The following is a 12020-nucleotide window of genomic DNA, read 5'->3' as shown; positions in this document are numbered from 1 at the left end:
CCAGCAACCTGTCCCTGGTTGTCCTTTCAGACAGAGGACATTAAGGGAATGAAATTAGTCAACTCCAGCAGCATGAAATGGGCTCGTAACAAATTGGCAGCTGACTTTCACTGTGCCAGCTTTTATTTTTCCACCAACTTGGAGAATGTTGCCAAAGTTTTTAATTTTAAACCAAACAAAAGTGAACGTGAGACTAGAAAAATGAGTCTCCAAAAAAAGTTTGAACTATCCATTCATGAATTTCAGTGGAAGATCTGGCCCAGTGAAAAATCTGCTGCTAATTTGCTATGAGCCTATTTCACACTGCTGGTGGAGACCAGTTTTAACCCCCATGTCAATACTTAGTGTAAACTGGAGCCATGTGTGGGCCAGACAGGTAGAGGTAGCAGATTCCCTTCCTGGAAGGGGATTAGTGAACCAGTTGGCGCTGACCACAAATTATTTGATTTATTGACTCAAATCTCACAATTTGCCATGGTAGGACTTTAGCACAGTTAGTCCATTATGATAACCACACTACCATACCCTTTTCCCATCTTTTTTAATTCCAACTATTTACAAATATGCTGAGTTCCCAGAAAAATTACATGACATTGGCCATGTTAGGAACATTCTGTGCAATGAGAGGCACTTTTGGAAATATTCTGGTGGCCAATGCAGTGCATGTGCATTATTTAACTTTAAATCAACTACAACCGCATAGTGATGCAGTGAAGGAGCAGCCTAGCTCCAGAGAGTAAGAATATATAGTTTTAATCTCTTCTCTCTGTCCAAGTTCCCAGCCACTGTGTGAAGTCACTGAGTACAATAGGTTCCCCACAAATTAGCCTTGGGTATTACCTTAAATAAAGCATGGACAGTCACTCTAACAAGCGGTCTGTGCACCTTATGATTGGAGTGTGCTTATACTGCCCAATATCTGTCTGTCATTCATGTGTGCTTCCACAATCTCCCCAAAGGCAGACCGAACAAACAATTGGCGAATAGAGGCCAGGTATGAATTGTTAAACTATTTTACTTTGTAGGACATGAACAAACAGAGCAATAGTTATCAGATTATTTCAATCACGACAACTTTTTATACATAATACAAATAATGAAAATACACTTTCGCACATTTAATGCAACGTCATGCTTTTTTAAAATTTGTTTATGGGGATGTAGGGGTCACTGGCCAGGCCATCATTTATGCCCATCCCTAATTGCCCTTGAGAAGGTGTTGGTGAGCTGCCTTCTTGAAACGTTGCAGTCCATGTGGCGTAGGTACACCCACAGTGCTGTTAGGAAGGGAATTCCAGGATTTTGACCCAGCGACAGTGAAGGAACGGCGATATAGTTCCAAGTCAGGCTGGTGTGTGGTTTAGAGGGGAACTTGCAGGTGGTGGTGTTCCCATGAATCTGCTGCCCTTGTCCTTCTGGGTGGTAGAGGTTGTGGGTTTGGAAGGTGCTGTTTAATGAGCCTTGATGAGCTGCTGCAGTGGATCTTGTAGATGGTACATACTGCTGCCACTGTGTGTATGTTGGTGGTGGAGGTAGTGAATATTTGTTGATGGGGTGCCAATCAAGCGAGCTACTTTGTCCTGGATGGTGTTGACCTTCTTGAGGGTTGTTGGAGTTGAACCCATCCAGGCAAGTGGAGAAGATTCCATCACACTCCTGACTTGTGCCTTGCAGATGGTGGACAGGCTTTGGGAAGTCAGGAGGTGAGTTACTCATGGCAGGATTCCTAGCCTCTGACCTGCTCTTGTCGCCATGGTAATTATATGGCGACTCCAGTTCAGTTTCTGGTCAATGATAGCCCCCAGGATGTTGATAGTGGGGGATTCAACAATCGCAATGCCATTAAACGTCAAGAGATGATGGTTAGATTCTCTCTTGTTGGAGATGGTCATTGTCTGGCAATTGTGTGGCGCGAATGTTACCTTGCCACTTATCAGCCGAAGCCTGGATATTGTCCAGGTCTTGCTGCATTTCTACACAGACTCCTTCAGTACCTGAGGAGTCGCAAATGGTACTGAACATTGTGCAATCATCAGCAAACATCCCCGCTTCTGACCTTATGATTGAAGGAAGGTCATTGATGAAGCAGCTGAAGATGGCTGGGCCTAGGACACTACCCTGAGAAACGCCTGCAGTGATGTCCTGGAGCTGAGATGATTGCCCTCCAACAACCACAATCTTTATGCTAGGTACGACTCCAACCAGCGGAGAGTTTTCCCCCGATTCTCATTGACTTCAGTTTTGCTAGGGCTCCTTGATGCCATTCTCTGACAAATCTGCCCTGAAGTCAAGGGCAGTCACTCTCACCTCATCGCTTAAGTTCCACTCTTTTGTCCATGTTTGAACCAAGGCTGTAATGAGGTCAGGAGCTGAGTGGCCCTGGTGGAACCCAAACTGAGTGTCACTGAGCAGGTTATTGCTAAGCAAGTGTTGCTTGATCACACTGTTGATGACACCTTCCATCACTTTACTGCTGATTAAGAGTAGACTGATGGGGCGGTAATTGGCCGTGTTGGATTTGTCCTGCTTTTTGTGCACAGGACACACCTGGGCGATATTCCACATTGCCGGGTAGGTGCCAGAGCTGTAGCTGTACTGAACAGCTTGGCTAGGAGCGCAGAAAGCTCTGTAGCACAAGTCTTCAGTACTACTGTGGAATGTTGTCAGGGCCCGTAGCCTTTGCAGTATCCGGTGCCTTCAGTTGTTTTTTGATATCACGCAGAATGAATTGAATTGACTGAAAACTGGAATCTGTGATGCTGGGGACTTCAGGAGGAACCTGCATGGATCATCCACTCGGCACTTCTGGCTGAAGATTGTTGCAAATGCTTCAGCTTCACCTTTTGCACTGATGTGCTGGGCTCCCCCATCATTGAGGATGGGGTTATTTGTGGAGCCACCTCCTCCTGTTAGTTGTTTAATTGTCCACCACCATTCACGACTGGATATGACAAGACAGCAGAGCTTCGATCTGCTCCATTGGTCGTGGGATCTTTTAGCTATATCGCAAGGTCATTACGCAGCTTGGCACACAAGTAGTCCTGTGTTGCAGCTTCACCAGATTGACACCTCATTTTGACATATTCCTGGTGCTGCTCCTGGCATGCCCTCCTGCACTCTTCATTGAGCCATGGTTGATCCCCGGCTTGATGGTAATGGCAGAGTGGGTGCTATGGCGGGCCATGAGGTTACAGATTGTGTTTGGGTACAATTCTGCTGTTGCTGATGGCCCACAGCACCTCATGAATGCCCCGTTTTGTACTGCTAGATCTATCCCATTTAGCACGGTAGCAGTACCCCATAACATGATGGAGGGTATCCTCAATGTGAAGACGGGATTTCGTCTTTGTCTCCACAAGGACCAATACGAATACTGTCATGGACAGATGCATCTGTGGCAGGCAGATTGGTGAGGACGAGGTCAAGTATGTTTTTCCCTCTTGTTGGTTCCCTCACCATCTGCCGCAGACTCAGTCTAACAGTGATGTCCTTTAGGACTCGGCCAGCTCAGCCAGTAGTGGTGCTACCGAGCCAGTCTTGGTGATGGACATTGATGTCCCCCACCCAGAGTACATTCTGCGCCCTTGCCACCCTCAGTGCTTCCCCCAAGTGCTGTTCAACATGGAGGAGCACTGATTCATCATTTGAGGAGGGGGGGTGCAGCGGTAGGTGGTAATCAGCAGGAGGTTTCCTTACCCTTGTTTGACTTGATGCCATGAGACTTCATGGGGTCTGGAGTTGATGCTGAGGACTCCCAGGGCAACTCCCTCCTGACTATATACCGCTATGCCACCACCTCTTCTGGGTCTGTCCTGTTGGTGGGATGGTGATGGCAGTGTCTGGGACATTGTCTGTAAGGTATGATTCGGTGAGTGTGACTATGTCAGGCTGTTGCTTGACTAGTCTGTGGGACAGCTCTCCCAACTTTGGCACAAACCCCCAGATGTTAGGAAGGAGGACTTTGCAGGGTCGACAAGGCTGTGTTTGTCATTGTCGTTGCCACTGTCTAGGTCAAAGCCAGGTGGTCCATCCAGTTTCATTCCTTATCAACTTTGTAACAGTTAGATACAACTGAGTGGCTTGCTAGGCCATTTCAGAAGGCATTTAAGAGTCAACCACGTTGGTTGTGGGTCTGAAGTCACATGTAGGCCAGACCAGGTAAGGACAGCAGATTTCCTTCCGTAAAGGACATCAGAGAACCATAGGGTGCCCCATCAGGACGGCTCCCCACCACCCCACCAGAAGGCCGCCTATTTTTACCAGGCGGGCTATTTGAGACCTCAGCCACCCACTAGCAATGGTAAAATACTCATGGAGGCCCATAAGTGCCAATTAATTGGCCACTTAAGGGCCTGGATTGGCCTGGGCCGGACGGGCTGTTTCTCACTGCTGCCCCCCATGTAAAATTGCAGCAGGGGCAGGAGGGGGTCGGGAACGGCCCACCCGACCTCCCACTCAATTTGAGGCCCTGTCCCCCATGCCACCAGCCCACTTGTTTGGGGGGGTGTAAAATTCCAGCCAATGTGTTCCTCTGTCAGATTTTTTTTTTCCCCGCCAGAAAGGAACACTGTGAGTGTGAGATGTTTATCAATTAGCAAGACAGGATAATGAGTTGTGTATTGCTTACATTTTTACAGGAAAACAACTTTCACTCATCAACCACCTTGGCTGGAATTTTACCCTCCCCCACTTTACTGCGGGAGCGGGCTAGGAGGTGGGGAGGGGGAAAAATCCGATGACCACATAAGGGCCTCTTCCCGCTGTCACTGGTATTTTACCAGTGGTGGATGGGCACTTTGGCACTGGAGGAGGCCACCTAGTATTACTTGGCGGCCTCCTTACAAGCAGGGATAGGCACCAACAAGTTGCACCATGAACATTTGACAAAATTGCCAAACATTGGATGTTGGAGCAATTAATCTGCATATAAAGTATATAGCCAACCTAATGCCATCAAAGACAGTCTGACTTAAAACACATTTCACCGTATTTAGTGAGATAGCTGGCATTGTTTTTACTTGCACAAGTTGTCAATGTCTGCCTGCACACTTGATGTAGTAATGCAGAGAATTTGGTTCAATGTCCATCTGTCATCACTGATCTGTGCCCATCCCCCTCGACCCTCTGTGTGTCCATCCCGCCCTCCCCTCTCTGTGTGTTCATCCCCCGCCCCTCTCTGTGTGTCCATCCCGCCCTCCCCTCCCTCTGTGTCCATCCCACCCTCCCCTCTCTGTGTGTCCATTCCCCCTCCCCTCTCTGTGTGTCCATCCCGCCCTCCCCTCCCTGTGTGTCCAACCCGCCCTCCCCTCTCTGTGTGTCCATCCCGCCCTCCCCTCTCTGTGTGTCCATCCCGCCCTCCCCTCCCTGTGTGTCCAACCCGCCCTCCCCTCTCTGTGTGTCCATCCCGCCCTCCCCTCCCTGTGTGTCCAACCCGCCCTCCCCTCCCTGTGTGTCCATCCCGCCCTCCCCTCTCTGTGTGTCCATCCCGCCCTCCCCTCCCTGTGTGTCCAACCCGCCCTCCCCTCCCTGTGTGTCCATCCCGCCCTCCCCTCTCTGTGTGTCCATCCCGCCCTCCCCTCCCTCTGTGTCCATCCCGCCCTCCCCTCTCTCTGTGTCCATCCCCCTCTCCCTCTCTGTGTGTCCAACCCGCCCTCCCCTCTCTGTGTGTCCATCCCGCCCTCCCCTCCCTGTGTGTCCAACCCGCCCTCCCCTCTCTGTGTGTCCATCCCGCCCTCCCCTCCCTCTGTGTCCATCCCACCCTCCCCTCTCTGTGTGTCCATTCCCCCTCCCCTCTCTGTGTGTCCATCCCGCCCTCCCCTCCCTGTGTGTCCAACCCGCCCTCCCCTCTCTGTGTGTCCATCCCGCCCTCCCCTCCCTGTGTGTCCAACCCGCCCTCCCCTCTCTGTGTGTCCATCCCCCTCCCCTCTCTGTGTGTCCATCCTCCCCTCCCCTCTCTGTGTGTCCATCCCCCTCTCCCTCTCTGTGTCCATCCCCCTCTCCCTCTCTGTGTGTCCATCCCCTCTCCCTCTCTGTGTGTCCATCCCCCTTTCCCCTCTCGATGTTCACCCCCCTCTCCCTGCTCTGTGTGTCCATCCCTCTCTCACCTCTCTGTGTGTCCATCCCCTCTCCCTCTCTGTGTGTCCATCCCTCTCTCACCTCTCTGTGTGTCCATCCCCTCTCCCTCTCTGTGTGTCCATCCCCCTTTCCCCTCTCGATGTTCACCCCCCTCTCCCTGCTGTGTGTGTCCATCCCTCTCTTCCCTCTCGGTGTGTCTATCCCTCTCTCACCTCTCTGTGTGTCTATCCCTCTCTCACCTCTCTGTGTGTCCATCCCCCTCTTCCCTCTCTCTGTCTCCATCCCCCCTCCCCTTCTGTGTGTCCATCCCCTGTCCCCTCTTTGTGTGTCCATCCCCCTCCCCTCTCTGTGTATCCATCCCCCCTCCCCCTCCCCCTCCCCCTCCCCCTCCCCGTGTGTCCATCCCCTGTCCCCTCTTTGTGTGTCCATCCCCCCTCCCCTCTCTGTGTGTCCATCCCCCCTCCCCTCTCTGTGTGACCATCCCCCTTCCCCGCTCTGTATCCACCCCCCTCCCATCTCTCTGTGTCCATTCCCCCTCTCCCCTCTCGCTGTGTTCATCCCCCTCTCCCCTCCCCCCTCTCCCCTGCTCCCTGGGCTGTGCTTGTTTAAAGGGTTGCCTGACTCTTAATGTTCTCCCTCTGTGCCATGTCTCTGGCTCTGTGGTGGCCCACTTCCTTCTCTCCATCTCCCTCGCAGTAGCCATTCCCACTCACTCCCGGAACCGCACAAAAACAGCAGGGGTGGTCGATCCCAGCTTGCCTGCGTTGCGAACTGCCAATCAGCGCACACACTGCCCAGGCAGGCCGCTATCAGGCACAGACACTCAGCAATCACAGACAAGCGTCCAATGCCCGCCAGACACAGGTCCTGACTGATGTTCACTTTTATGGGGGAACCATCAACTAAAGCTGAGCCACCTGCAGCCCACTGTCAGTCACAGAGTATTCATGGGGTGAATGGAAATCACAGACCTCAAAATGTTTTTACCACAGACACCAGGGTCCATGTTGCTGACCCCTACTTGCAAGTTGGGAGGTGGAAGTCCTGATTGGGCACCCTGTGCCAAATGGAGGATTCCCCAGCAGTAACAGCTGAAACGCACGCTCTGCCCTATACACCGACCCCACCCCCCTCGCTGGGGCCTAGCAAGGCAAGGCCCAACACAACTTGCTTTCTTGGAGGCCACATCCTCTCTCTGGGTGCAGTCCCAGCAGTGTCCATCCCTCCTGGGGGCACTACTGTGACTGAAGATCTGCTGGCCCTCTGATTGGCCAGAAACTCTCAGAGGCGGGTCTTCTTGCCTCAGAGTCAATTAAGGGCCTGAGCAATGCAAAATAGCAGTGTGGCATCCTGGCCCAGTGGAAGGGGGCTCGTCACCAACGTTCCAGCCAGCGGGTGAGGCCACCGCCTCCTCGTTAAATTTTGGCCAATTACGTCCAGCATGTGATTTTAATCCTCTGCTCCCCAGTGGAGACTGGAGGGTAGGCAGTCAAAAAGCCCTGAGTTACTTACCAATTTTGGAGCTGCCAGGATCCCACTGTACATGACTGTAAACTACTTGTGTGAACGGGAGACCTGCCAAAAGCTGGCTCTCAGGGCTCTTTATATATATGAGTGTTGGGTCCCGATGATGCTCCTCTGGGCCCCACAAGAAAAGCTTAGGCCTGGTTTACTCTGGATTCCTCTTACCCACTTCCAAAAACACAAGATCACCACAAGACATCCAAAATGCAAACCTGTCGCTTACGTTGTGGAAATGAACAGCCTCTGGGCCATCAACTTCTTAATTTTTTTTATTCATTCATGGGGATGTGGGGGTCGCAGGCTTGGCCAGCATTTATTGCTCATCCCGAATTGCTCGAGAAGGTGTTGGTGAGCTTTGTTCTTGAACGCTGCAGTCCATGTGAGGTAGGTGCACCCACAGTGCTGTTAGGAAGGGAGTTTCAGGATTTTGACTCAGAGACGGTGAAGGGACAGTGATATAGTTCCAAGTCAGAATGGTGTATGGCTTGGAGGGGAACTTGCAGATGGTGGTGTTCCCATGCATTTGCTGCCTTTGTCCTTCCAGGTGGTAGCGGTCGCGGGTTTGGAAGGTGCTGTCTAAGGAGCCTTGGTGCATTGCTGCATTGCATTTTGTAGATGGTACACATTGCTGCCACTCTGCATTGGTGCTGGAGGGAGTGAATGTTTGTCGATGGGGTGCCAATTAAGTGGGCTGCTTTGTCCTGGATGGTGTCGAGCTTCTTGAGTGTTGTTGGAGATGCACCCATCCAGGCAAGTGGAGATTATTCCATCACACTCCTGACTTGTGCCTTGCAGATGGTGGACAGGCTTTGGCAGTCAGGAGGTGAGTTAATCACCGCAGGATTCCCAGCCTCTGACCTGCTCTTGTAGCCATGGTATTTATATGGCTACTCCAGTTCAGTTTCTGGTCAATGGTAACCCTCAGGATGTTGATAGTGGGGGATTCAGCGACGGTAATGCCATTGAATGTCAAGTGGAGATGGTTAGATTCTCTCTTGTCGGAGATAGTCATTGCCTGGCACTTGTGTGGCGCATATGTTACTTTGCCACTTGTCAGTCCAAGCCTGGATATTGTCCAGGTCTTGCTGCATTTCTACACAGACTCCTTCAGTATCTGAGGAGTCGCAAATGGTACTGAACATTGTGCAATCATCAGCGAACATCCCCACTTCTGACCTTATGTCTGAAGGAAGGTCATTGATGAAGCAACTGAAGATGGTTGGGCTTAGGACACTACTCTGAGGAACTCCTGCAGTGATTTCCTGGAGCTGAGATGATTGACCTCTGACAACAACAACTGTCTTCCTTTGCACTAGGTATGACTCTAGCCAGAGGAGAGTTTCCCCCCTGATTCCCATTGACTCCAGTTTTGCTAGGGCTCCTTGATGCCATACTCGGTCAAATGCTTCCTTGATGTTAATGGCAGTCACTCTCACCTCACCTCGAGTTCAGCTCTTTTGCCCATATCTGAACCAAGGCTGTAATGAGGTCAGGAGCTGAGCGGCCCTGGCGGAACCCAAACTGAGTGTCACTGAGCAGGTTATTGCTGTGCAAATGCCACTTGATAGCACTGTTGATGACACCTTCCATCACTTTACTGATGATTGAGAGTAGACTGATGGGACGGTAATTGGCCAGGTTGGACTTATCCAACTTGCAGCAAAACCTGGACAATATCCAGGTGTACAGGGCGTACCTGGGCAATTTTCCACATTGCCGGGTAGATGCCAGTGTTGAAGCTGTACTGGAACAGCTTGGCTCGGGGCAGGGCAAGTTCTGGACCACAGGTCTTCAGTACTATTGCTGGAAAATCGTCACGGTCCGTAGCCTTTGCATCATCAAGTGCCATCAGTCATTTCTTGATATCATGGGGAGTGAATCAAATTGGCTGAAGTCTGGCATCTGTGATGCTAGGGATTTCAGGAGGAAGCCGAGATGGATCGTCAACTCGGCACTTCTGGCTGAAGATTGTTGCAAACAGCATGCAGGATATTAAATGAGGCCCAGTCATATGTCATTCCAATGCAGCTGGGTGAGAAATTAACCCACCTGGGAGGCTCCCAACTGGAAATTAACGTGAAGTTTAAATCCAGGTCCAGGTGGGTTTTTTTCCCAATTCACTTCACTTTAAAAATCCAACATTTGAATCGCCATTTCTCCACCAAAAGTATTTCTGCAGAAAATGGTTAACAAAAAACTAAAATGCAAGTTATGCACAAAACTATTTAAAAATGTAAATGTATGAATTCCAAAACTGAGGTTTACTGCATTTCGAATCATGTGAATACAATCAGTTTTACATTTGTTATAACACTGAATTTTTCAGGTTATATAATTATGAAAAGCAACATTTAGGAAATTTAAAATATATTCATTTGGTTAAGAAATTGCTCAATCTTTGCAGAATTGTTTCAAGCTTTTTAAGGCTTTCTTTTTCATGTGTGAGAAGATCATGTTCTGCTTTGATATTGATTTCTATCCCATCAGCAATAATACGTGCCAATGCAGCAATTTCTTTCAACATGAATCGTATTGAAACTGTGTCACCTGTTGGATGAAGAAATATATTAAGAATTAGAAATGTTGTCTTCTCACCCGTGTGTAAATTATTGCTGGCACACAGCAGCAAGAGAAAAATGGTGCAGAACAGATAACAGAGCTGTAATGGAGCCCACCTTGTTTGATAGTTGGTGTGGTGGAGACATGTGCCTCAGTGTTATCTGTGCAGGGATCCTGCAGAAAGGGCATGGTCCAAAACAGCAATAGAAAACCTTTGTCTCCCAAGATCCAAACACTGACCAGATGGGTATCTACCAATACCCTGGCATGGTGGATTGGCATAAAATGAATGCATCTTGCTTACTGCCAGGAAATCAGCATTTACTCCCAGTATCCAATGCAGATTTGGAACTTTGATGGAATAAAATTACCTGTGGTTCATCTACAAGATGTTGTGCCGGAGCATGTCGGGCCAGATGGCCTAGTTAACTGGCACTGTTGATTTCTGGAGGCCTGCTATTGAAAAAAATGTAGTATTCTATCTTTTTGTTCCTAGGGAAAGTAATGTATCTGCTTGTGTGACAAAAATAACACCGTCACTTATTTTATGCAGGGATGAACTGCAGATTGACTGCTGATAAAGTCCTCACTGGCCCCTTGGAAAGACCCCAGAGTAAGAAAGTTCAAGGCAGCTCTTGCATTCACTGTAACTGGCAGTGTGATGCATCAATGTGAGTTAGGCTACAGGTCCTTCCACACACATTCCAACTGGTGAATTGCAGCCTACAAAAATAATGTTTCTCTAAAGGCCCAATTAATTCCTTTGTGGCTTATATATTCAGTTGGCAGAATAATGGCAGGTATGTGCACTCTTTCTTTACAGCACTTCCTCACCATCTAAATGTTCTTCTTGGTCCTTCTACAACAGGTGAATGTCCTATGGGATTTCCAGTGAGATAGCTATTGTACTAAGGGAAATAGTGAGAGAAGAGAACTCTGAGTATCTTCCCAGCAGCTCCTGGATAACATTCTGCCTTATCACAGAACAAAAATTTACATTTTGTTCTCTGAACTGCTCAACCTGTCTGTCACAGTCTGAGTTGGTGACTGTCTTTTGAAGTATCATTAGATTCCAGATATAACCTGGCAACTGAGCAGACCCAATATTTTGAGCACTATTATCACCTGATCTGTGAACAGCATCAGGGAGGAATTTGGGTAAAGGTTAAAAGGAGGCCATTGCTTTCACTTTGAAACATTACTTACATCCCACTGTGTATTTGAGGCACAAGGCGTCTCTGTGCCTTTTACTTCTACCGAAAATTCTGGAAATAGGAACTGAAACTCGGCTGTATCAACAACATTCAGCTCCCACTATTAAATTCATTGTGCAATGAGTGTCAAATGTGCAACACTCAATTTCTCTGTCCCAATGTCAGGTTACTGACCCCAAGAATTAACACTACTATATCAGTCACAAGGCGGCTTGCTAGAGGCTGGCTCGATTCTGAAGGAGTTAGTTTATCTTCCCGAAGTGATGTACCTGTTCCATTGGTAGCAGATGTGAAGAGGATACTTTGATTTCAGGTTTCCTCTCCACTCTGACATTTGACTGATGGAATGGAGTGGATGCTACAGATGTGCCTGTGCAGCCACAGGCAGCAGAATCCAGCTATGCAGGTTCCTCAGTCCCCAGGATTAGACATGGAAAACCGCTCTGTCCCACTTGTGCCGGCAGAGTGGACCCCCAGGAATTATAGGTCCATGAGCGGAATCTTACCACCTTATTTTTTGGTGGAGAGTCACGACCATTTTCAGGTTGGGAACCCAAAAGTAGGAATAGCAGGCCTTCCGGTTGCTCTTTCTGGAAGACTATTAATTAAGTGCCCACTTCCGGGTTCTCGAACCAATTAGGGAGGGTG

The 12020-nt window shown here is 49.2% G+C and overlaps 1 protein-coding gene across 1 annotated transcript in view; it reads right to left on the bottom strand.

Moving 5' to 3' along the window:
• Positions 1-9841: 9841 nt before the first annotated feature.
• The window catches only part of LOC137383881 (zona pellucida sperm-binding protein 3 receptor-like), a 61925-nt gene continuing 59746 nt past the window's right edge, over positions 9842-12020 (bottom strand). The window contains exon 13 of the mRNA XM_068057233.1: positions 9842-10146. Within this exon, the coding sequence (XP_067913334.1) occupies positions 9971-10146 (176 nt within the window). The 3' untranslated portion in view covers positions 9842-9970. The remainder of the gene's footprint in view (positions 10147-12020) is intronic.

Source organism: Heterodontus francisci, chromosome 25 (genome assembly GCF_036365525.1).
Source record: "Heterodontus francisci isolate sHetFra1 chromosome 25, sHetFra1.hap1, whole genome shotgun sequence".
NCBI classification, from domain to species: Eukaryota; Metazoa; Chordata; class Chondrichthyes; order Heterodontiformes; family Heterodontidae; genus Heterodontus; species Heterodontus francisci.
The sequence above is the reverse complement of the archived record's forward strand: the minus strand, read 5'-3'. Positions and strand labels throughout refer to the sequence as shown.